Below are 26,370 nucleotides of genomic sequence, written 5' to 3'. Positions count from 1 at the left end.
TGATTGATGTTCGTCATGTTATACATTACTCATCATCCTCATCATCATCATCATCATCATCAGTCATACAACCGATGTTCCTATAAACATTCATAAAGCCCATCACCTTTAAACCCGATAAAAATCTCTCTCTTTATTCCTTTCTTTCTCTCTCTCACTCTTTCGTTCTCTATTCCTCTCTCTCTCTCTCTCTCTCTCTCTCTCTCTCGCGTTCTCTATTCCTCTCTCTCTCTCTCTCTCTCTCGTTCTCTATTTCTCTCTCTCTCTCTCGTTCTCTATTCCTCTCTCTCTCTCTCTCTCTCTCTCTCTCTCTCTCTCTCTCTCTCTCTCTCGTTCTCTATTCCTCTCTCTCTCTCTCTCTCTCTCTCTCTCTCTCTCGTTCTCTATTCCTCTCTCTCTCTCTCTCTCTCTCTCTCTCTCTCTCTCTCTCTCTCTCGTTCTCTATTCCTCTCTCTCTCTTGTTCTCTATTCCTCTCTCTCTCTCTCTCTCTCTCTCTCTCTCTCTCCTCTATTCCTCTCTCTCTCTCTCTCTCTCTCTCTCTCTTTCTCTGTGTCTCTCTCTCTGTCTGTCTTTCTTTATCCCCCCCTCTCCCTCTCTCTCCTCTATTCCTCTCTCTCTCTCTCTCTCTCTCTCTCTCTTTCTCCCACTTGTCCTCCCTCTCTCTCTTCGTCCCTCTATTCCTCTCTCTCTCTCTCTCTCTCTCTCTCTCTCTCTCTCTCTCTCTCTCTCTCTCTCTCTCTCTGTGTCTCTCTCTCTCTGTCTGTCTTTCTTTATCCCCCCCTCTCCCTCTCTCTCTCTCTCTCTCTCTCTCTCTCTCTCTCTCTCTCTCTATTCCTTTCTTTTCTCTCTCTCTTCCTTTCCTCTCTCTCTCTCTCTCTCTCTCTCTCTCTCTCTCTCTCTCTCTCTCTCGCAGAATGGTTTCAAATATTTTTTATTTAAGCTTTAAATTGTTTTGTCCCTCAAACTATGGATACTTTCCACTTTGTCTTTTGAACCATTTTTCAAAAGTTTACCTTTTAAATAAAAAGATTTAAGGCACGTTAGCGGACCGTAGTAACTTATTAGAGACGCTACACGAGGCAAACGTAGACACACCGTAACAATAACAATGAGAAGTACATTATTCAGGGGTGCCAAAAGATTGATCACAGCCATGATGTAACGTAGTGATGGTAAGATTTTCAAGATTTAGCTACAAAGGCTCTGCAAAACCATAAGAAAATCTACTGTAAAACGGACCGGATATGTTAAGTGAAAATACGCTGAGCATTTATATGATCCTTACAGGAAAGTATTTCAGTGTTTTGTATAATTAGGAATCATTTGGTGATCATTATGTTGTTCAATCCTGCCTCATATCTTTTTTTTTTAATTGCTTGTTCGTAATATTAGTGTGTCTTCTAGTAGTGCTTTCCTTTCTTTAACACGTTCTAGTTGGTCAGATTGTATCACAGGGCATAAGTGAAAGATTGCGGTTATTAAGTGTGGCTTATTGAACGTGGTAAATGTGGCAGATTGTGGTCATTATGCAGATCTTTTCAGTCCACATTTGCACATGGTCCTGATTTGAATCTTGTTTTGAACATATTTTATGACTGTGTGGCTGTGGTTAAGAATCTCGGTCATTTTTTAGACTTTCGTTTAGACGAGTTTTTTTTTTTGTTTTTTGTGCTGAGTGTTTATTTTATTTGATTGGTGAAATTTCTAGTAAAATCCTTTGCATTCGCTGTTAATAAAAGGCAGGATTCCCAGTCGGCGTGTAGGTCAGCTTGCGCAGCTGAGGCTCCCAGACGTGCGCCTGGTTCAATTTGCATAGGTGAAAGTACCGTGCCCAGCCGTTGTAGTAAACAAAGCATGTCGAGCCTGCGTGCAGCCGCATGAATAATTAACACGGTGCTGAGAAAAGCCCGATCCGGCACACATTAATCCACCATTCATCCTGCTGATACATGTGAATCCTTTTCTCACACATCACGTTGGCTCGTGTTATCAGTTTGCTAGAACCGTAGCTTTTTATACATTACGCTTTCTTAGAGCTTGCTTAGACTGGACGCATCATATTTGAAGTGGGATAAGCATCTTTGTTTGTATTGACAACACCTGCTCAATCTTTGTAGGTCAAATGTAGAGTTTATAGTGTGGGGAAAAGAGAAAAATTAACACTGACCAGATTTTCAACACATTTAGTCCAACATGACTTGATTTTGAACATGACTACTTTTGGTGTTTATACCAAATTTGGTTTAAGAAATTGTGATTTTTCTCGGTTGTTCAGAAGACCTTGATTAGTTTTCTATAACAGCTGCTCAGACAGAAGTACTGGCTTTAATTCATATCACTCCTTTATATTAACACGGATTAGTTGGATTAGGTGTTTTACTTAATATTTGACTTATATGAATTCAAATCAATTTATTATATATTTTTTTTTGTCTAATAGTCAGCAGGTTTTCCTCCACATGATAGTTTTTGTGCTTTCCTATAAAAGTTTTTCTCTTATTCACTTTTGTACACAATAAGCTTTGTATGAGCTGATGTAGTCACTGGATTGGAAAGAGTTTATAGCATAAGTTCTTTAAAAGTTTTTCATGTTAGCTTGAAGATGGTTACAATGTTCCTGTGAAATGAAAATGGTGGGTTTACTGACAAACCGTCCGCAAGTAGTCGCGGTCATTTGTTGGTCTGCAGTAACAGCTTGTTCCTGCTCAGGGTTAGGATAGATCCAGAACATATCCCAGGAACACTGAGTGCATGATGGAAGACTTGACCCATGTTGAAACACCAGTTTGTAGCAACCAGGGTGCCAATAATTCTGCACGCGTACAGATTCTGTGTAATAGCAGCGCCACTAAAGGTCACTTTCCATTAATACACACCTACAAACCACACACACACACTGTTCTGCATCTGTAAGCGCCAGAATTACTGGCACCCTGAATAAAGACTTCACTTCTGTCAGCAGCACAGCACTGAATCTTTACCTCTGATGCTGGAATAGACAGAGCAAGGAGTCTGAGACCTCTCCTTAATACAGGATCTCTCCAAGCCCTAATAGATTCTCTCTTATCGGATAAATTCTTTTCACATCACCTGTTGTAGGGTTTAGGTCAAAGGACGTGGAGGTCAGAAGCTCAATTTTGACTATTTTGTGTGGATTTAGATTTTTTTTTTGTTGGATTGTTGTGCTGCTGGAAGATCCCACTAAGATCCAGTTGTAACCTATTGGCAGAAGAAGGCACATTTTATCTAAAATTTTTGATGGCATGTATTTATTTATCGGTAAAACACCTGCCAAACATTACAGATCCTCCTAACATACTCAAGGGCATAATTATGAGGATTTTGTCCAGGTGCGAGTCTCAATCTCCAGACCTTGTGTGTGATCGGATGAATCTAGCTCACCTTCTTTTTAGTTTGTTGGTAGTTTGTTGCCATCTATATGACATGTAAACTTACTCTTTAACCATTTATAGCATTTAGAAGACACCTTTATCCAGAGCGACTTGCATTCTGGTAGCCTAGTGGTTAAGGTGTTGGGCTACCAATCGGAAGGTTGTGAGTTTGATCCCAGGTCCACCAAGCTGTCACTGTTGGGCCCCTGTGCATAGTCCTTGCCCCCTAATTGCTCAGTTGTTTAAAAAAATGAGATAATGCAAGTCACGGTGGATAAAGGCGTCTGGCAAATGCTGGAAATGTAAATGTGAATCTCATTTCATCAGGGGCCCAGCTGTGGCACCTTGGTGGACCTGGGATTCAACCTCACCACCTTCTAATTGGTAGTCCAACACCTTAACCAGTAAGCTACCACATACCACTCTCTTGTTGTGCGCGGGGGCAAAATACACATCTTCACCCTAGCAGGTTCATTGCAGTGAACAATTCCAATTAACCTCAAAGTGCATTTTCTATAATTTGTTCATTTTTATTTAAATTAAAATGACCTAAACTTACGTAGGTAAGTTTGATGTGTCTAATGTTTTTTTTTTTTTTTTTCCGCTTCTGTGAACATTCCTTTCCATTCTTGCTCATGTTCACAAATCTCTGCTCACAGGATCTACGGTGGCTCGTAGAGCGTCTATAAAACGACTAACAGGAGGCTCGTTCAGACATAAACAAGCATTCCAGACCAGAAGTCATTGTTCCAAATGGGTTTTCTTAGCTCTTAGTTCATTTGTGTTGAATGTTTTCTTTTGAGCACGCTCAAGCTATCTTCTGATTTATTTGTACAAATAAGAAGAAAAATGATTATTGCACCTTTAACAATACAAAATACTAATGTAATGTAAACAAGCTTCAGCGACATTTTGTTAATGAATTTTTTTTATGGGGCGCTAATAACTGATTTTTTAAAATGTATATTTGTAAAATTCTTTTAGGATTAATATTGTTCGGATTTATTTTTTTCAACAACACACAAAAAAAAAAAATCACCATTAAAAACCTTTTTGTTTTGGTCACTTGTTTTTTCTGTGCGATTAACCTAATTAAAGACAAATGTTGTCATTAAATTGTGTGTCGAGTCTCAGGATGCCAGTACGTCCTGGAGTTGACTATCTGTTCCTTCAGTGAACTGATGCTGGTGTGACCAGTTTGTGCACTTTAGAGAGCAAGAAATTTACATAGATTTCCTTATCGGCTGATTTGTAATGAAACGTAAGGTGTTGTTTGTTTTCTTACCGGCCTTCTAATCTTTTGCCCATTTACTTCAGTGTTTAAGGCTTTTGTTTATTTGCTATTGCTCTAGATCAGTCAGTTCAGGCTGTCGTGTGTGTTATTGTGTTGCTCCCAAGTTCACACAACGGCGTTGTAAAGCAGAAGTGTTTTTTTAGTGCATATGAAGAGCGCGAGAGCTTGCGAACAGACTCCGTCTTTCTCCGGCTGCGCCATCAGATGGTGTGATTAATGCAGCTAAGTACTTAATGGCTGGATCAAAGAGCTCACGCCTGTCGTCTCTAAGGAGCAGCACGGCCCTGTCACGCAATCTGTTCTGTCTCTCCGTCTTACACACACACACACACACACACACACACACACACACACACACACACCACTGATAGTATCCTCTATAATTATTCACGTCTATTATTAAAAGTTTTTGAGTCCTAAAGCCTTCCACATCCCAATTATAGAACCGAGTACTTCAATTTGTGAACGTTTGTTATATTTAAACAGAACGTTAAATTTATCGTCGGGTTAAATAGCGCCAGGTGTTCGCAGCGACCTTCACATTTGATACGAATTACAAACACTACAAACAATATTAAATGAAATTCCTCTGCAGAATATATAATATCAAATGTTGCATTTCTTCGTTTCAATCCAAATTGCTGTGATTTTATTTTTGCCTTTTCTTGTATAAACCGGAAACAATAGACTATCTTTGGTACTTTTTGGATACTTATTTCAGCATACTATGATTTGGAACACTAACTCAAATCTCGGGTACTGTTTAGGAGGCGAATTGGGACACAGCACTTGTTTCTTGCCATTGAAGATTCTGGGGGAGGAGTTTTGAGGCTGTGTGTGTGTGTGGGGGGGGGATTAAACCCATAAGCATAGATTTTATTACAAATATTCTTAGCATTATAACGGTAAGAATCTGTTTCGGTTTAATCTTCTGCAAATGGAGACACGCTGAGTGCAAGTGATGCAAACAATAGCGAAGCAAGAATAACCGCTGAATAAATATCATGTCTGTTTTCCATTTTCAATTCACTCAAATATGAAACCTTATTAAAGTTCAGTAGTTAATAATGACAGTGTAAATGTCATCTGTTCAGACTCTTAAGCAGTTTAATGAAATCACAGAACGTGTGGAAATGATGGATGTCTAGATATGGCACTGGACTCAATTTGGCATTTGCAGTCTGTTATAAACCTAAACGGTCATCTATTATATAACTGTTGTGAGCCTGAAAAATAAACAATGCAAATATTACATAATTCTGTGATTTTCTCCAGCATTTGCTTTTACTTCCTTCTAGATGATTTCGAACCACCAATTTGGCTATGGCTGAATTAAAGCGTCTAAATCTAATATTTCTATTTATTTCTTTATAGCTACCTGGTATAATTATAGTATGAATACACAGTCAGTTTATTATTAATCACAGTCACACACTTGGCCAGTAGAATTCTTTTATATGTAGTCAACGTTTCTAGGATCTGGAACCGCTGAAGTCCTTGTTTTAGCAATCAAAACTGGAAAACATTTTTTTTTTTTTATGTTTTAATTCCCAAGCCTTTGGGAAAGATTTGTAAAAGTGTGTTTTTCTATAAATGTCTGTATCTGTTATTGTCTAAAGCAGTGGAATGGATTAATTGTTGAAAAGATTTGTTTAACATCTATGTGTTGTGTGTTAATCAACAGAAGTTGTTTAAAATGTGCTTTACTAGTGAAGTATGCTTGAACAGGAATATTCACTCTATAATGAAAGAAAAAAAACAGTATTAAAGTATCAAATTAAATGGGAATATTTGGGAATGGGAATAAGAAGCTTCTCTGGAATAAAGAGATATTTTGTAAGAATTTTGTAAGAATTGTCCTTTTTCATTTTTTTATTTTTTTTTTTAAGGATGAGAGCTGTGGCCCTCTTTTGAAGACCCTATAATTTCAGCATCACTCCGCTCTGTCCAAGCGCTTCCACCATGAGTCTCATCCAGGACAAGCTGGGAAGCGAGTTCCTGCGGCCAGGCGGGGGCATGGAGGCCGGCTTCAGCTCGGGCATGCTGATGTTCAGTCACCTGCCACCCGTCACCAGCTTCACCCGCCTGGCCGGACAGAGCGTCATGGCCGAGCTGCAGCCACACGATTTCGTCCTGAAAAAGGAGCGCCACTCGCCTGACTGTGACAGCTCAGGAGGAGGAGGAGGACTGGTCTCCGGAGCGGGGGTGATGCCAGGGATGGGAGAGTACATGCCTGCTATGGGCATTAAGCAGGAGAAGGTTTCAGAGCTGGACTACAGGCAGCCCATGTATCCGAGTGACGGGGGGCGTGGAGGCACAGAGATGATGGAGATGACCCTCGGCAACCATCAGAACCTGCTTATACACGACCTCAGCATGGGGAACGTAAGTGTGCACACCAGAAAGCAGCAGGCTAAGTGATGAGATCTGTTATGAGGATTTAGTTTGGGAGATTTATATAAAAATATATCAGCTGAAGCTGTCATCAGTTAGCTGTGTAACACTGATCATGGTGCACAAACCTTAGTGTTAAGATCATTTCGGCTATTTTTTGAGACTGCTGAAAGTGAATCTCTATTATAGTGAAGAGGTCTTTGTTCTATGATCCTTGTTTTTAGTTCTCAGCATCCAGAAATATCCCCAGGCAGCACCATTTTACATAACGCAGTTTATTTCCGTGCATAATAAGGGGTTCAAGCATGAAGCGCTGTAACCCTATTATTCATTTTCTCTACCAAACAAATCATCCAAACTGAATTCAGACTCCGACTGCAATTCATAGAGATGTGATGGGGCGAGTGGACAAGACTCCCTCTAGTTCGTTAGGCCTAATCAGCCTGATGGTGGCGCTATAGCACAACACTAGACATTTTTTGCCACTTCTCAAAATCCCTGGTGCATGGGGCAAAATTCATTTACCAAACCGCTCAGACGCTTAGACCATTAAGCTCCTCCTCTTTAGAGTTTGAGCTGAATTACACAAGTTGAAAGTATCTTTCTATTTTTTTTTTTTTTTTAATTTATTCTACTTTTCTATTCTGCTTTTTCTGTCATCATCTATGCTGTTTAAAACACTTCTTCCTTTATTTTTTATTTTTTTGTTCTTTATTCTGGTCTTTTGGTCTTTATTCTGGTCATTTTTTTAACTTCAGTGTCAGCTTATTCAGTTTATTCTAAAAAACCTTTCTTTTTTTTCTGGTTTTCTTCTTTGCTTTTCTTCTTTGCTTTTGTCTTTCTTTTTTTTTTTTTTTTTGCTGATACTGTTTTGAAATTTCTACAAAAAAAAAATTAAAAATTGTAGCACGAAAACAAGAAGGAAAAAATTCTGTTGCTTCCAATCAGTTTATTTAACACAAACCTTCTCAGCCAATAAAAAAAACTTTACCTACAATTTCTTTAAAAGAAAAGAAAGAAAGAAGAAAAATACGCGCATAACGCCGTGGCTGGACTACTCTATCTGACACCTTCAAACCAAAAGAAAAGTGGCATCTGTATTTCCAGCGCTGATGACGAGAATGTCTTGCGTGTAAACGAATGTCGACGTCCTAGCAGCTCGCCGTGCGAAATGAACGAGTGAACAAACAGTTTCTTTGTTTTTGCCCTTCTGCTACAGGAAACATGTTCATTTGTGATGGTTATGTAAGTGCTTCATTAATCTCCTCCTCATCCTCAGCTGGCAGGTGGACAGCTGACCGTAACACAGCTATAAATGGAGCTTTACTTGTTAAAGAGGACGGAGTGTTCAGTGTGTGTTGTGGTGCTGGTGAATATCAGCACAAGAGGGAAACACACGGAAGACACTGGAACGTTCCTAGTAAACTGAAGCCGTAATAAACCGCAGCGCCGAGTTGTAACCTTGCGTCTGTTTTCCTCCTTCAGTCTGAAGGTGTTGGTGAATTTTCATTTTCAATTGAAATTTCAATTTTCTGACATTCACTTGCCTTACTGTTGCCATAGTAACAGCTCACAGACCACACAGGATTATTTCCTTTTTTCTATTTACTTTAACTTTTTTTTTTTTTTTAATTATTTCATGACCTTTTGCAGCTTCTTTCTTTCTTTCTGTCTTTCTGTCTGTCTTTATTTCTGTATTTCTGTTTTTCTTTCTTTTCTTTCTGTATTTCTGTTTTTCTTTCTTTTCTTTCTGTATTTCTGTTTTTCTTTCTTTTCTTTCTTTACTTTGTGGGTGCTCGCGGGTGTGTGTGTGTCTGTCGGGACGCTCGTGGGTGTGTGTGGGTGTGTGTGTGTCTCTGTTCGGGACGCTCGCGGGTGTGTGTGTCTCTGTTGGGACGCTCGCGGGTGTTGGTGTGTGTGTGTCTCTGTCGGGACGCTAGCGGGTGTGGGCGTGTGTGTGTGTCTCTGTCGGGACGCTCCGGGTGTGGGCGTGTGTGTGTGTCTCTGTCGGGACGCTCCGGGTGTGGGCGTGTGTGTGTGTCTCTGTCGGGACGCTCGCGGGTGTGGGTGTGTGGTGTGTCTCTGTCGGGACGCTCGCGGGTGTGGGTGTGTGGTGTGTCTCTGTCGGGACGCTCGCGGGTGTGGGTGTGTGGTGTGTCTCTGTCGGGACGCTCGCGGGTGTGGGTGTGTGGTGTGTCTCTGTCGGGACGCTCGCGGGTGTGTGTGTGTGTGTGTCTCTGTCGGGACGCTCGCGGGTGTGTGTGTGTGTGTCTCTGTCGGCACGCTCGCGGGTGTGTGTGTGTGTGTCTCTGTCGGCACGCTCGCGGGTGTGTGTGTGTGTCTCTGTCGGCATGCTCACGGGTGGATGTGTGTGTGTCTGTCGGGACGCTCGCGGGTGTGTGTCTGTGTGTGTCTCTGTCGGGACGCTCGTGTGTGTCTCTGTCGGGACGCTTGCGGGTTTGTGTGTGTCTCTGTCGGGACGCTCGCGCGTGTGTGTCTCTGTCGGGACGCTCGCGCGTGTGTGTCTCTGTCGGGACGCACGCGGGTGTGTGTGTGTGTCTCTGTCGGGATGCTCGCGGGTGTGTGTGTGTCTGTCGGGACGCTCGCGAGTGTGTGTCTGTCTCTGTCGGGACGCTTGCGGGTGTGTGTGTCTCTGTCGGGGCGCGTGCGGGTGTGTCTCTGTCGGGCCGCGCGCGGGTGTGGGGGGTCTCTGTCGGGGCGCGCGTGGGTGTGTGTGTGTTTGTGTGTCTCTGTCTGGGCGCGCGCGGGTGTGGGGGTCTCTGTCGGGGCGCGCGCGGGTGTGTGTGTGTCTGTCTGTCTGTCGGGACGCTCACGGGTGTGTGTGTCTCTATCGGGACGCTCGCGGGTGTGTGTGTGTGTCTCTCTGTCACCCGCGCGCGCCCCGACAGAGACACACACACACACCCCCGCGCGCTCCCCAACAGAGACCCCCACACCCGCGCGCGCGGGGGTGTGTGTGTGTCTGTCTCTCTGTCGGGGCGCGCGCGGGTGTGTGTGTGTGTGTCTCTCTGTCGGGGCGCGCGCGGGTGTGTGTGTCCCCGTCTCTCTCTCTCTGTCGGGATGTGTGTGTGTGAAGGAAAAGGAAGAGCTGCATTAGCCTGGTATTAGCTCCAGAGCTCAGTGTCTAACAAAGCAATAAATCCACAGAGAGGATCCGGAGCTGTTAAATATAAACTTCCTTCTCTGGGAATAGTGATGATGTCACCCTGCTTCCGCTAGCATCAATGAGGAGGTCTGGCCAAACCGGCAGTGACATGTAGAGGCATGTGTGCGCACACACACACACGTACACACACATGCTTAGGGAGAGCTGAGCTATTGGCAAGCTCATGAGAAGAAAAATTGGCCGATTACGTGTTCAGTGCTGAGAGACAGTGCTGCAGGAAAAGGAGTGTGAGGCATCGTCTCTCTCTCTCTCTGCATCTGCTTCTTTGTGCTGCAGCCGACGGCAGCTGACTCATTTCACCGTCACTTAAATCAAATGAAAAAGCCAAAGGTTTGTGCTGCAAACTCGTGGTTATGTCGTGCAGTACAGGGAGAGGAGGATGTGAGCTGCTGTCTCTGCTGAACAGTTTCATTATTAAATCCTACTGGTTGTAAACGTGCTCGTCTGTTTCCGTACGTCTACACACTGCTCACCCTGCAGTCGAGGAGGAAATGAATGAAGCCATGTTTGTTTTGGCTGCTCTGAGCTTAATTTAGTCCAGATCACTTCTCATATTCCATCTGACTTCCACACTTCACTTTCTGCTCTCAACCTTTATTCTTTCACTCTTTTTCACTGTCTGTGTCTCTCTCGGGTTGTGTGTGCGTCTCTCTCTCTCGGGTTGTGTGTGCGTCTCTCTCTCGGGTTGTGTGTGCGTCTCTCTCTCGGGTTGTGTGTGCGTCTCTCTCTCTCGGGTTGTGTGTGCGTCTCTCTCTCTCGGGTTGTGTGTGCGTCTCTCTCTCTCGGGTTGTGTGTGCGTCTCTCTCTCTCGGGTTGTGTGCGCGTCTCTCTCTCTCGGGTTGTGTGCGCGTCTCTCTCTCTCGGGTTGTGTGCGCGTCTCTCTCTCTCGGGTTGTGTGTGCGTCTCTCTCTCTCGGGTTGTGTGCGCGTCTCTCTCTCTCGGGTTGTGTGTGCGTCTCTCTCTCTCTCGGGTTGTGTGTGCGTCTCTCTCTCTCTCGGGTTGTGTGTGCGTCTCTCTCTCTCTCTCGGGTTGTGTGTGCGTCTCTCTCTCTCTCGGGTTGTGTGTGCGTCTCTCTCTCTCTCTCGGGTTGTGTGTGCGTCTCTCTCTCTCTCGGGTTGTGTGTGCGTCTCTCTCTCTCGGGTTGTGTGTGCGTCTCTCTCTCTCTCTCGGGTTGTGTGTGTCTCTCTCTGGCTGTCTCTCTTTCTCGGGCACTGTGTGTGTGTCTCGCTCTCTCTGGCTGTGTCCCTCTCTCTCGGGTCCTGTGTGTCTCTCTCTCTCTCTCTCTCTCTCTCTCTCTCTCTCTCTCTCTCTCTCTCTCTCTCTCTCTCTCTCTCTCTCTCTCTCTCTCTCTCTCTCTCTCTCTCTCTCTCTCTCTCTCTCTCTCTCTCTCTCTCTCTCTCTCTCTCTCTCTCTCTCTCTCTCTCTCTCTCTCTCTCTCTCTCTCTCTCTCTCCCTGTGTGTGTGTCTCTCTCTCTCAGTAATTTGCCTGAGGTGTTGTTTAAACCTGAGACTGTGAGTATATTACAGATCACAGTGGTGTGAAAGGCAGACTGAGATGAGCATCATTAAGTTGTGTGGCTCTTTGTTATCAGAGACGAGCTGGTTGATTATTCAGGGCTGAGATGGAAACCTCCTCCTTCTGCTCACAGCTGCTAAATAATCCAAACCCTCTTCTCCATACACACTGGTCAGGCTCAGGGAAGTTACATGTGTTCTCAGGGGAAAGATTCAAGGGCTGTAAATAAAAGTTTATTACCCTGCCTCCTGACACACACACACACCACATAGTAATAATCTTGATGCTCATTAGATCTTCAGCTAAACTTTGTGGTCATGATAAACATAAGTGCAATATTCCTGCAAATGATTTTTATTTTTTTTAAACAAATAAAGGACAGCTTCAATGCCATCACATGCTGTTTGGACATAAACAGACGTCGTCTTTTTTTTTTTTTGTCTTCGATCATGATGTATGTTAATCTTTTCTTTCTGCTTCGCTCCTCTTTTGTTATCCCGCAGCTGTCGGGGAGGCTTGGAAAGGACTCCTCAGGGAGGAAAGGTCGAAGGTCAAACGGTGACGGACAGGAGGGCAAGACGCGACGGAAACGAGGAGAATCGAAGGTTCGTGTGCATTAGAGCTTCCAATGCTGCAATCTCACTCTTCATACTGTTTGATTCTTTTTTTCTTTTCCTTAATGCATAAGAGGAAAAAAGTCGTGAAATAATTTCACTCTTTCACTTTTTTTTTTTTTTTTTTTATGCTTTTACGTTTTAATGTTTATATTCAGTCAATCTACTTTTTTTTTTTTCGTTTTATACATTGTACAAATATTTAGAGAATTTTTTTTATTTATATTAACAATATATCTATTAAAAAATTTTACTGATTACTAAAGCTAAGAATATTTAATTCAGTGTTTAATCTCATTCCCTGCCCATCTTGATTATTAACACCCCCCCCCTTACACACACACACACACACACACACACCCTCTCGCACGCATCTGTCAGTGCACCTGTCTCACTGACCACACAAAAGTTTATTTGCATTTCTTCTTACTATTGATTGCAGTCGAATGTTCACATCAGATTAATATTTAGATACTAAAATGCAGAGCTTGAACAATACCATGTTTTATTTTGTTTATTTATTTATTTTTTTAAATGTAGTACATAAATGGAGGAGGAAATACAAAAAGAAATCACAAATACACACACAATAATTTATATAATGTTCCTATAAAAACCTACACAAAATATTAGCACGCCTCTTTATATGTAAATGTTTAAAGATGAAAAAAAAAAAAGGCACAAAAAAATCCATTTCCCGGCTTTTATATTTGTTACAAGATCCGATCCAGTTTGCGCCGGATTACAAATAACAAGCTATTTTCTACAGTGGAAACACACACCCTAATATCCTTAGATATACTGTAAGGCAATATTTCAGTTCAAACCCATTTTTTTATGCCCTACTTAAGAAATACTGGGACTAATGCGGAAAGAACGTCGATAAAATCAGATCTGTAACAAGGTTTCGGCTCAGGCGTCGAAACGTTAGAAAAGCGCGACACAAACGCGACGCTGCTAATGAATGTAAGACAAATTGGGAAGAGTTTTGAAAGAAAAAAAAATAGGCATCTAAAATTTATATCTGTAGGTTGATTAAATGATACATGAAAGCCATCTTCATAGTTTGTTAGTGAAACTGTCCAGAGCAATCTCCTAGCTTTAGTCTGAGGACATCCTTAGCAAACGGTTTCCAAGTGGTGTGAACTCCAAGCATCGATGAAACCAACGTGAAATCAAATCCAGGGAAAAGGGAAAGGTGTAAGTGTGAGACAGTGTGTGTGATGCAGAAACTGGAAGCATATGCTGTATTAAATAAATAAAGGGGGCAGTGGTTGCTCAACTGGTTAAGGCTCTGGGTTGTTGATCTGAGGATCGGGGTTCAAGCCCCAGCACAGCCAAGCTGCCATTGCTGGGCCCTTGAGCAAGGCCCTCAACCCTCCCGCTGTATCATAGCTGCCCCTGCACTCTGACCCCAACCTCCTCAGTTGGGGTATATGAAGAAAAGAATTCCACTGTGCTGTAATGTATATGTGGTGGTGATGAAGGCTTCTATGCCCCCCTGTTCTAATAAATGGAGATTTCCACCCGTTGTGTTTGTCTTGTGATGTCTTGTCTTTTGCATGTTGCTGATAGTAGCTCTCCATCTTTCTCTAGTCTCTGATGCTGGATCCTGACGGAGGGACGGTGTCTCCCAGCTCCAAACCGCACATCTGTGAGCACTGCAGTGCAGCTTTCCGCAGCTCCTACCATCTCCGCAGACATGTTCTCATACACACGGGTTAGTGTATATTTGAATATTGTATACCAGCGCATCCCATGGTGCTTTATTCCTCTTATACAGCAGCAGTTTCTCAATGCCAGCATTTCTTTGTATTAAATAATGACCATGGTTTAATTTTATTTTAATGGTGTGGGACATCTTCAAAACATTTGATGTCCTAAAAAAGTCATTACTTCATTACTGGTCTAGCAGCTATAAATAGAAGCTCCCTCTCTGCCATGAGCTGCTAATTTGAACTCCCAAACTGATTACAACTCAGAACTGCAGCTAAGTTTTAACTGATTTGCAATTTTTTTAATTCCCGATTAGATTAGATCATTTTTAACACATTCTATAATGGTGTTAATGTTCGCCGCTCCTTTTTTTTTTAAAATGCAGAGTGGCTTAGTGAGGATCATTTATTTACTCTCATAAACACTTCATTAGCTGAAAGAAACTAACCGCTAATGGGACATCCTCATGGACCGCTTTTTTCACCCGTCATCTTGCTTTCATTTAAGTAATGAGCTGAAAATCTCATAAGAAAATGATTAAACATGTAAAAAGCGACTGTGGGTGAAACTTTAACTGGAAGATTGCAATAAAAAATTTCTTTAGTTTAAAGGTTATTTGTAGAGTGTTTAGGAACAAATCCTTTACTATTACAATTGGTGTGTTTCTTGGTGGGTGTCTCTCTTTGTGTGTCTCACTCCACTCTCTTTGTGTGTTTGTGTGTCGGCGTCTCTCTCTCTCTCTCTCTCTCTCTCTCTCTCTCTCTCTCTCTCTCTCTCTCTCTCTCTCTCTCTCTCTCTCTATTGGGTGTGTGTATTTCTCTATTTGGTGTGTGTATCTCTCTATTGGGGGGTCTCTCTCTCTCTATTGGGGGTGTGTGTATCTCTCTATTGGGGGGTCTCTCTCTCTCTCTCTCTATTGGGTGTGTGTGTATCTCTCTATTGGGGGTCTCTCTCTCTCTCTATTGGGTGTGTGTGTATCTCTCTATTGGGGGTCTCTCTCTCTCTATTGGGTGTGTGTGTATCTCTCTATTGGGGGTCTCTCTCTCTCTAGCTATCTATCTATTTGTCGGTCTCCTTTTCTATTGCGGGGTGTCTGTGTGTGTCTCTCTCTCTCTCTCTTTCTATTGGGTGTGTGTGTTTCTCTCTCTATTAGGGGGTGCCTCTCCTATCTCTCTCTCTCTCTCTGGGGAGTCTCTCTCTCTATTGGGGGTGTCTCTCTTTCCCTCTCTCTTTCTCTCTCTCTCTCTCTATTGGTGTCTCTCTCTCTCTCTCTCTCTATTGGAGGTCTCTCTCTCTCATTCCCTCTTTCTCTCTCTCTCTATTGGGGTCTCTCGCTCTCTATTGGGGGGTTCCTCTCTCTCTCTCTCTCTCTCTCTCTCTCTCGGGGTGTGTGTGTGTCTGTGTAAAACATAAAAAGCGACTGTGGGTCATGTTGTGAGTTATTTTGCAGTCTGCAAGTGTAAGGCAATGAAACACAGCTTTAAACGAAGATGGCAAGAAAAACAATTATTTTTCTTGAGTGTAAAATTTATTTATTTATAGAGCATTTAGAATAAATCTTTTTCCTGATAAATATTGTATTCATGATAGTCAATTTGGAAAACGTTCTTATTCTTCCTGTGCTTCTTAGTGTGTGTCTTAAGACAAACTGCTGTAAATTGCTCCGCGTCACATCATTTAATTTGCGTTCTACACATCCATATGGAAGTGACGTTGTGTTTAGATAAATCACATCAGTTTGCACTGATGAGTGACTCTTCTAGTATGTCTCGAGCTGGAATGTACCACACACTTGTAATCCGATGGGGATTATACAGTTTCTGTGTACAGGTTTGTTTACCCTTCTGTTCTGATTCCTTAGACATCAGGCATTTCTAATCCCAGATACATACATAGTAGTTAGTGCGATGTGCTTGGTGTCCACGATCACCTGGATAGATCGAGGAATATATGAATCTAATGATACAAGTCGTAAATCTTTTATTTATTTATTTAATTTCCCATTGAATTCAGCTTTTTCTTAATTTGGCTTCTTTTTTTTCTTTCTCTGACCTTTCAGCTCTTGTTAAGCTGTTAATGTGTATGTTTATTTGTGTAGCTGTGAGTCAGTAACTTTCATTTCAACCTGCTCTTTCAGCTGTGTGAGCTTTTCTTTTATGAACTTTGCTTCCTGGTAATTTATAGGCAACTGGCGTTCATCAACACGCACGCACGCACACAGGAACAATAGTCGGAATTAATTCAAGAACTAGATTATATGATCAGGTGATGCAGCACCTTTCTCAAATTCAAGAATTCCTATAGTGTTCCTTTTGCTTTTTTGGGACAGTGTGCACTTAACTAATGGTATACAGTTTTCTTTGGTTAGTTGAGCATCGTTTGCTAATGCCTTAAAAATGTGTTTTGAATACGGATATATACAGGTCTTAAAAGTCTTGTTCTGTTTTGGAGGGTGACTCCTTTTCAGAAGAATATAAGCACATGTGATTCACACGTCTGTTCTGTTCACTCCAGGTGAAAGGCCATTTCGGTGTAACCAGTGTAATATGAGCTTCATACAGAAATACCTCCTACAGAGACATGAGAAAATTCACAGCGGTAAGTTCTCCATACTCTCTTGCTCTCGCTCCGTCTCTCTTGCTCTCGCTCCGTCTCTCTTGCTCTCGCTCCGTCTCTCTTGCTCTTGCCGTCTCTCTTGCTCTCGCTGTCTCTCTTGCTCTCGCTGTCTTGCTTTTTCTTGCTGTCTTGCTGTCTCTCGCTTGCTCTCGCTCTCTTGCGCTCTCTCTCCCCCCCATCTGCGTCTCTCTCTCTCTCTCTCTCTCTAAACTTTTCTTAGATCCCCTGATCGTCTCATTTCTTATTTTATGTGCAGGAGAGAAGCCTTTTAGCTGTGACCAGTGCAACATGCGCTTCATTCAGAAATACCACATGGAGAGACACAAACGAACACACAGCGGAGAAAAGCCATACAAGTGTGACACCTGTCAACAGGTAAACCTCAGCTCCAGCCAGCCGGGCTCTCAGACTGATACAGGAGTTTACTATCAGAAACAAACACAAACATCTGATTCTGCTTTATCAGAAGGTGGCAGACTTGCCACAAAAATTAGTTCACAATAGTTGTTGATACGGTGAAGTGTTTTTCTACAAGGAGAAATTTCTGGAAGCATTTCTCCAGGGCTTTGTTACACAAAGACAGTCAGTCATAGTTAAATTTTCTACTTTGTTGGTTCAGTGTAACATGACGTGTGTTTAGTCGTGGTAACTTTAAGAGAGTCAAATCTTTTACTTCTGTTATCGAATTAATACCTGAAACTTCCTTGTTTTACGGCTGGTCCTTAACATAAGGTTACTAGAAATAGATTAAAAAAAAAAAAATCTAATATCCCGGTTGCATAAGGGTATCTACAAAGTATTAGTTTATTGGTATGAACGCTTATGCAATCTGGTTTTTGTCCCACAAAACATTTAGACATTCATATTGTGTGTGAGAGTGTAGATGGATGTCTAAATATAAACTTGATTTAATTTTGTATTTCCTTTGTGTCCCATCTAGTATTTTTCCAGGACAGACCGGTTGTTGAAGCACAAGCGGACATGCGGAGATGGCATAAAAAAGGATTTGGACGGCGTGGAGATGGAAATGGGCAGGGAGCATGGCAGCTACGCAATCACTCAGGGAAATGTGACCACACCAGGCCGCAAGCGAGGAAAGTCCAAAACCGGTGGTGAGGGTTGCAAACGCAAAAGGGCATCAGGGCTGTCGCACAGTCAGGGGACAGAGGGGTATGAAGTGCATGATTTTAACACTGTGGACAACCATGGACACTCTCTATCATCTTCGACATCAGCATCCATCCATCCAGGGCCGAGCATGCACGGAGAACCAGTGCCAGCACCCAAAATGGCATTTAAAAAGAGCCACAGGAAAGGCTTGGAAAAAAATCCCCAATCCAAGCCTGGCAACATGGAGCTGACCGGAGATGCTGGCATGGATGATATGGGCCTCCTCCAGAGCCACAAAGCAGGCCAAAGTAGTAGCAGCAGCAACAATGCCAACTATGACGATGCCATGCAGTTCCTCAAGAAGCGGCGCTACCTGCCTGGGACCAGCAATGGCATTGTAGGAGGTGGAGCTACTGGCTATGACGTGGGGGTCAGCCACTTGCATCCCCAACCGGTGGTTGTGCAGGGCATCGTGTCTGGAGTGATGGACGGAGACTCCTCTTTGGGACTCCTCGACTCGTCACCGCTGGCCGACATCAAGCCGGACAAGTCAGGAATCCCAGATGAAGTGCTACAAAGCCTGCTGGAGCACTATGGCCACAAGCCTGACGTGACGTTTGACTTATCTGACCCACATCATGTGGAACTGGAGCATGGCACGGCCGAAGGAGTCGACCCGTTGGGTGCCGAGAGCAACTCGGGAGGCGGAGACAAGACGTCCTTGATGCACGAGTACTCTCGCTTCCTCCTTCAGGCTCTCGAGAGGACGAGTCACAGTGGTGGCTTTGTACTCGGCCCGACGCCTTCCTCCTCCTCCTCCACTTCGTCGTCCAGCACCGTAGCTTCTTTTTCCACGTACACCACCTCCCATCTGGAGTTTTCCTTCGGCCTCCCAGCCTCCTCATCAACGCTTAATTGTTCTGTGCCAAAGTCACACTTTGGCTTGTTGGGGAACTCGTCGCCTTCGCAGGGCTTCCATCTGAGTGGCCTGGACCCCCCGGCGCACACTCAGCATTCCCAGCAGCCTCAACCACAGCAGCAGCAGCAGCAGCTCACCCCATCCCAGGAGCTGACAGAACACCTGGAGAAACAACACAACAGCTCTCCTTCTGCCCCTCCTCACACCCCCAACTCAAGCGCCTACCAGCTCCCAGCTCCAACCACTGACCTCAGCGGCCAAAAAGACGACCAAGGCTCCAAAAACGGCGCCACTGGCTTCTCAATGGTCCCTGCCAAAGGCTCATATCAGATTGAAAACTTTGCTCAGGCTTTTGGGGGGCAGTTTAAAGGTGGCCATAGGCCTTTGGTGTTTGGTACAGACTCGGGCACAGATGTGGAGCAATTCTCAGGGTACAGCAGCCTTCTGGCCAGCGTGAGCGATACCAAAAGCCCACAAAGCCAAAGCTACAACTGATCTGGCTGCAGAGCTTCTGCTTATTCATTATGTCTTTTGTATCGTTGTTTTTGTTATTATTATTATTATTATTATTATTAATTATTTAGTTCTATTTTATTATTATTTTTGTAATGTTTTTTTTTGTGTTTTTTGTAATTATCTTGTTGCCATTTATGAAAACATGAAATTTCACCCCTAGATGGCTTGCGAAGCCGGAAATGAAATGCAAAATTAAGTATTTTCGATTCGTTTCCTTTTTTGGAAGGAAAAGGCATATTTACTAATGATCTTCTTTTTGTAGTGTCTTAGAGACTGCTCTGTTCATCGGCAGAACACCATCATGAAGCAAAAATAGAGTAGCAGCAATTAACTTTCCACAGTTTGTTTCTTTCCCCTTTCTCTATCCAGCGACGGTCATGTTTCCACAATGTAAAATAACTTTGAGGTAAGAAATGACGGATTAGCCCGGAAAAGGAGACGGTGGGGGAAAAAAAAATCCAAAAATGTCGTCTGTTACAAGATTTAAAGTATTACTCAGGTAAAATGTGTAAAGGTGTACAGGAAAATTTTATCAAGAGGGGCAGCAATAATGCATTGAAAAGGTGGAAAACTTTGCAAATACAGAGAAGCTTTGATTTATTATTTCTCTCTCTCTCGGAATTATTATTATTTTTTTTTCCGATTGCGACACCTAAAAATATGAAACTGCTGCCTGCTCTGTTTCACTGACAACACTTTCCACTCGGCTGTATAGAGATTATGGTACTTTTATGTAAATGTGAAACGCTCACATTTTCTTTCAATAAGGGCCATATATATTTATAAGAATAACTATATGTACAATACCATATGTAACCTTTCTGAGGAACGGCGGGTGACACCGTGGTGGTAATGGTGGGGGGGGAATGGGATGTGTCTGAGCATGCTCTTTTTTTCTCCTTTGCCAAAACCCTCACCGTAGTCCTCTTACCCCCCCCCCCCCCTTCTTTATTATCTTTTTTCTTTTCTTTTCTTTTTTCTTCCCTTTTCACCTTTGGAGAGCAGAGCCGAGGGTTGCTCACAAGAGGGCACCGTGTGCACATGTGTGAGTGCCTCTCATCACACACCAGCTCATAGGACAATGCTGTGCCTCTTTCACCTGCCTCCTCCTCCTCCTCCTCTTCTTCATCTCGAAAAAGAGTCCAGTCGAGCACTTTGAACCTGTTCCTCCTTTTTTTTGCATACAGGATGAAACGGCCCAGTCTGATCAAGCAGGATGTTCGTTCTGTAACAGCGGACATGCTATTTTTTTATGTAAAAAAAAAAAAGAAAAGAAATCTAAAGTCAATGTTCGGAAGACACGCAAAGGATAAAGACCAGGACGGGGTTTGATTCTTTAACACGAGTTGGGTGGGTAGGGGGTGGGGTTTTTTATACGGATATGACGAGGTCTTACATTTCTAGAACGGTTTAGTAGGTAAAATGGAGGGTGGGGTTATTTTGTGTGTATGTGTGTGAGGGAAGCTTGTTTATTTTTTTGGACTTCTGGATGTATGTAGAGCAAGCCTAGAATGGGAGGGTTGGAGTTTCAATTTCTTAGGTAGTATTGAATCTAGGGAAGCGGTGTCGATTTTTAACAGACCCTCGTACAGACGCTGTGACTTTCACCAGGCAGATCCCCAAAAAAAAAAAGGAAAAAATAATGGAATACAAAACGTAATCATTTCAGTGCTGAAACTGTGCAAGCATGCAGGGTGAAGTATTATCTTCAGCTACATTTGAGCTTTTTCTTTTGTAATAATTTAAGTATTATTGTTTGTGTGTTTTTTTTTTTTTTTAAAATAATAAGAAAGTGCATTGTCTTCCACCACCACTTTTGGTTGCTGTCTTTGTTCTTAAATTTTTTTTACCCTCTTTTCTTTTTTTCCCCCCCTCACTATAGCTCTTTCATATGCACCTACTGATGTCTTCAGACTGAACCTCTGGAGACAGATCTATCACGGGGAACAAAAAAAAAACAAGTGACCACTAGAACCAAGTACTGTGTTTGTAGCATCCTAGGGTACTCGTATGGCTGTTATCAATAATGATCCTCATAGCTGATCGCTTTATACCTCATATCACTGATGACACAAGCAGGGATTCAGGACAGAAGGAGGCGCGCATGTAGCAGGGACGATTTGGCTTCAGTAGAGAAAATCCTCACTTTTTTATTATTATTATTATTATTATTTTATCTCTATGCTTTTTCCTGTTAAGGTTTACTCAGTCTGTATAGAGACGGCCTTCAGGAGAGCGTGACCTCTCGGGTCATGAGATGGATTTGGGGCGGGGGGGGGAGAGGATCCACCCAGAGCAATTTGCATATCAACGTTTAATTATTTTATATTATTTTAGAATGCAATACTGTTTTGGTCACCTTGGTTAACAGTTTTCCTGCATTGCCCACAATGGCGTGGCTCAAGCATTATGTCTCTCTACAGAGAGTGATGCAGCAGAGCTTTAGCCCTTCACACCTCCGTCAGTGCAGCAGCACTCGTGATCTCGTAGGTCACTTACTAACCACATCCCCAGCGTAACGAGTAGCCGCATCGCATTCTGGGACCAGCGTCTGCTTCGACACCGAACGCTGCTGGAAAACGGTGCATGAGAAATGAAGCGCTTTCTCTTGTATTTTTTCAGGAAGGAACAGCGAACCCTGACCATTATACGTTCTATACGTTTTATACGTTATACGTTTGAGATCTGTGAATTATTTTTTTCTCGCGTCAAACCCAGTCAGAACGCAGCTAGAAGCGTCTCCCTGTGACGACACGCTACACGCAGCCACTTTCAGGCTGGAGTTTTCCTCTAACCAATGGCACTGAGACTGGAGCAGCTTTGCTCATTTACACATGGTGGAAATGTGGTCCACTGTTTTTGTTTTTTACACTAATCTTAAATCTGTATTTGTACAAAAAAAAAAAAAATCTCAGTGGTATTTGTCTCAGGTGGAAATGCGGTGTGTCGATAAAGAGATGAAAGGAACGTGTAAAAGAGGAAAATGACGAGTTTAAAGATAAAACCAGTTCACCAGAAGTATTTAGTAGACTTTTGTTGAAGGTTTGTGAAAATTGTTTCAGGAAAAGAATCAATTTGGAATGTTTTTATAGGAATAAGCTGATGCGATATCTCTCTCTCTCTCTCTCTCTCTCTCTCTCTCTCTCTCTCTCTCTCTCTCTCTCTCTCTCTCTCTCTCTCTCTCTCTCTGTGTGTGTGTACTTTTTACAGTTAACATTGGAAAGTATAAATGGATACCAGACTGTATAAAAATTTGTCCTTATTTTAACTCGTGTTATAAAAGCAGTGAAACTTTTGGCCTCTCGTTCAGACTGGTAAACACCCACAAGTGTTCATTTTATCCTTAATCAAAGCATCGCTTGTTCTCCTCAATGTGACGACTTCTTTTATCATCAAAACCAAAATGATGTATTATTATTGTTTACATGCAATGTACAAAAACACTAATGTTTTTTTTTTTTTTTTTTTTTGTCGTCTTTTTTCTTTGCCCCCCCTTTTTTTTTTTGTCACCACACCAAAATTTGTAGCCAACGTTCCTTCTGTCTGATTTTATTCCAGATTCTTGTGATCTGACTCACAGGGCTAAGCCTGTCCCTTTGAATTTATTATCGATTAGGGGTTAAAAAAATAAAACGCTGTTATCAGTGGGTGTGTTTCTGTGCTTCCGTTTATTACTGTTGATCTCAGATGCACGAGGCAATCTGGGGTCAAAAGAATTTATTGCACTTTAATCATTTCATTACACTTGAGATACACCCTTAAGAATCACTGGAAACTGTGACATTTTTAACGTCACACTCGATTTTATTTTATTTCCGACAAAATGACACACACACTTTTTCTCTACCCGATGTGTGAGCTTGGCTAGTTTAGTTTTTTGTGTTTCTTTTTACAGGGAGTAATAAAGGGTATGGGGAAGAAAAGGTGTCCACTATTCTAACTGATGCACTTGTCTTTCACTCGCTGTATCTAAGTATTTTGAATGAACCCAACCCTTTACCACACCACCTCATAGTGCTTTCACATCATCTGCTAGATTCAGTTAAATCTTTGCTATTCTTGATATGTTTATTTTTGTCGTCAAAAAAAAAAAAAAACAACCCACAAATGTTTGGATCTCGTTCCATCGTCTGGAAGCTGCGGTGATAATTAGGGTGTTGATAGGAAGGTAAAAGTGTTTAATCTAAACAGGTAAACCTGACATTTTTGTCTTTCTCAGTTTCTCAGATGTCCTAAGGTGCTTTTTGCACTGGGAAGGTTTACTCGGGTAAAAATTGGAGTGTTAATTAGTTCTAACATATTTGTGTTCATCACAAACAGAACCTGACTCACCAAATTCGTTTATTTGTTTTTCCCTCTTCTCTGTTGTCCTACAATGTTCCCCTGCCACTTATGGTACAGGTTTGTGGAAACTAGTGATGTCATCAGCTAGAACACACACGCGCGCACACAGGTTCATTTACGCTTCCTGATCCGTAACAATAATTATTCCAGTGCTTGCGTTATCTTGGAAATACTAGACAACGTTCCATTTCACACCACCATAAACAGGAAACACACACATTCACACCAGCATGATTGTGGAAGGTTGACAGAACCCAGAAGAACCCCCATAAGAACACACTACACTGATGCTGGGTTCTCCTCTTCTCGGAAGAGCTTGAGATCTTCATGGCAGGGATTCCACAAGGCAAAACCTCAGTTCTGGTCAATGTTTTCATGTCAGCATCTCCTGGGATTCAGGTCTGGTGACTGCAGAGGTTACTGAAGTTGGATGTATGAATGAGTGATAACAGATGAATCATCTGTGGCCTTAAAGGGACGAATTAATCAGCAACTTATACTTGGGTAGTTTATGGGTTTCACCATTGCAATTAAAGGTCTAAAGGAAATCATTTATACTGTTTTGAATGAACTGTGCAGTTAGTAGTAGATTGATCAGATCAGGTAAGTGATGCTGTTTGTTTGAGTCTGTCCTCCTTGTAGCTTCAGGTTCCTGTTGACTGAGAAGCAGCAGATCCCCCATGTTCTCTTCTGCTGTTGTAGGTCATCTTCCTCAAGGTTTGACATGATGGTGATTCAGTAATCGTAGCCATCAGGCAAGTGGGCTTTTTGTATTCGTTTGCTTGCTCAGGGCTTTCTTACAGCAGCAGCTGTCTGGGATTTGAACCAGCATCATCACAGATACAGTACACCGCTGCTCGAATGACCTGGTGATGAGTATGAGGAGATAATGAGGAGATATCTAGAATACATATAAATGAAAAAAAATGGTGTGTAACGTGTACTGCTCTGCTTCCTTTGGAACGCCGCTGTCAAAAGCACATATACAAGCAAAGAGACCTTTTTTTGTGCTTGTCATATTTCTTCTAAAAGACGTATGCAAGGATACCGGAGATGTCTTTGGTCTCAGTGGCCTCTAACTTGCACTTAAACCTTTTAATAGACAGGAATGGTCTATCCAGTTTATATCCATAATTCTTCTACTTAATCATTTCTCATGCTGTTTTTTTTTCCGTTTGTTGAGTACAGAGAACTCGTTTTTTCTGCACTTCCTCACACAGCATGGAACAGGACGGTTCCCCTCTGCGTGTGTGTATGTGAGGAAGAAAGATATTTAATCAGTGAGATATTCTATATCAGTTTGTTTTAAGCTGTGTGCATGTGTGTGTGTGTGTTCAGTCTCTTTCAGCGCTCCTGTGGATAAATATTTGAAAGAGACTTTTGTTTGCGTGACCTGAATCGGGTCACCGTTTTCAAGAAAGGAAAAAAAAAAGTGGGAAATGTCGACTCTGATATTGAGGAAGGCTGAGGATGATTATCTGCTTGTTGGCTCAACATTTGTCATCGCTTGTGTATTGTTCTGTGTATTTGAGAAGTGAAATGAAATGCTGTTTTAAAACAAAACAAAACAAAAAAAAACCTCGTGGCTTTCATTGTCTTTGCTTTTGTTGTATTCTATTTGTGGAAGAAGAATTGCGACATGCCGTCCCGTAAGTTCCTGCACCCTGCCTTTCTGTAATGTTGTCCATCAGCCGTCAATCCTGTAATACACGCTTGGGAAATATTTCAGTGGGTGTCAACGTGGACCAGTGCAAAAGTTTGTACACCTTTAATGTGTTGGGATTTACTAATAATAAATAATAATACTATTACTGTCATCAGTAACAAAAATAGGTCAGATGATGTATACTAAAGTATAAAAAAGGGCCAAAACTTTCACTTCACCATCACACTGAACGTCCTATTACAGATTTTGTCCCATTTTTGCTCTTATAAGAAGGCCCACTGTTACCTGGTAAGGATTTCCACTATACGTTGATCATTCAGATAGATCATTTTATCAGATGCTGATGTCCAGTAAAGATGCCTGAAGGTGCAGTCGGTGTTCACTTGGGTTCTGTGCAGGACACTCGAGTTCTTCCACAACAACTTTGACAAGCCACGTCTTCATGGAGCTCTGTGCTTTGTGCACAGGAACATTGTCATGCTGGTTCCTGTGAAGGGAAATCTTATCCACACACATTCTATCCAGTTATGTGCTTCTAACATTGTGGAACAGTTTGGAGAAGAACTCTACACAAGTGTGATGGTCAGAGGTATACAAACATTTAGCCATGTATTGTGACTAAGGAATAAAACAGCTCTTATAGGAAAATAACCAACAACAGGACATCCTGAAGTGTTTAATCCTCTTATTTCAGTCATAGACAACCTGTTTATATTGGAACGTTTGTGAAGCGGTTTTCTGCCGTCATCATCAAGCTGCCACTTGTTTAACCGCATCTTTTAGCTTTTAAGCCAAAAATTGCAGCTTGTCAAGTTCTGAAGATTAGTTACACCTTTACCTCTGTTACACAACATCTAGGACGGGGATGGATTATGATGGAACAAGCACATTAATACAAACCTTTGGTTTTTCTTTACAGTGAGAATGTACACCTTCTGACCAATCACATTCAAGAATTGTGCATCCATTCCCCACATGATGCCTTTATATCTGATAATGTGGGTCTGTTTTGGGTTCTTTAATTTGTACCTCCTTATTTATATATAAATTGTAATTTTATTATTTTTTTAAAATGTCAGTGTTGT

The 26,370-nt window shown here is 42.3% G+C and overlaps 1 protein-coding gene across 1 annotated transcript in view; it reads left to right on the top strand.

Annotated features, from left to right (window-relative positions):
• The window catches only part of znf281a (zinc finger protein 281a), a 21,246-nt gene extending 648 nt beyond the window's left edge, over nucleotides 1-20,598 (top strand). Inside the window, exons 2-7 of the mRNA XM_060892794.1 lie at nucleotides 6,577-7,072; nucleotides 12,288-12,389; nucleotides 13,995-14,118; nucleotides 16,629-16,712; nucleotides 16,987-17,105; nucleotides 17,671-20,598. Of these exons, the coding sequence (XP_060748777.1) occupies nucleotides 6,650-7,072; nucleotides 12,288-12,389; nucleotides 13,995-14,118; nucleotides 16,629-16,712; nucleotides 16,987-17,105; nucleotides 17,671-19,254 (2,436 nt within the window). The 5' untranslated portion in view covers nucleotides 6,577-6,649 and the 3' untranslated portion in view covers nucleotides 19,255-20,598. The remainder of the gene's footprint in view (nucleotides 1-6,576; nucleotides 7,073-12,287; nucleotides 12,390-13,994; nucleotides 14,119-16,628; nucleotides 16,713-16,986; nucleotides 17,106-17,670) is intronic.
• Nucleotides 20,599-26,370: the final 5,772 nt, after the last annotated feature.

The sequence above is a fragment of the Tachysurus vachellii genome, chromosome 18 (assembly GCF_030014155.1).
Source record: "Tachysurus vachellii isolate PV-2020 chromosome 18, HZAU_Pvac_v1, whole genome shotgun sequence".
Lineage (NCBI taxonomy): Eukaryota > Metazoa > Chordata > Actinopteri > Siluriformes > Bagridae > Tachysurus > Tachysurus vachellii.
Note: the sequence above shows the minus strand (reverse complement) of the source record. Positions and strands in the feature narration are given on the sequence as shown.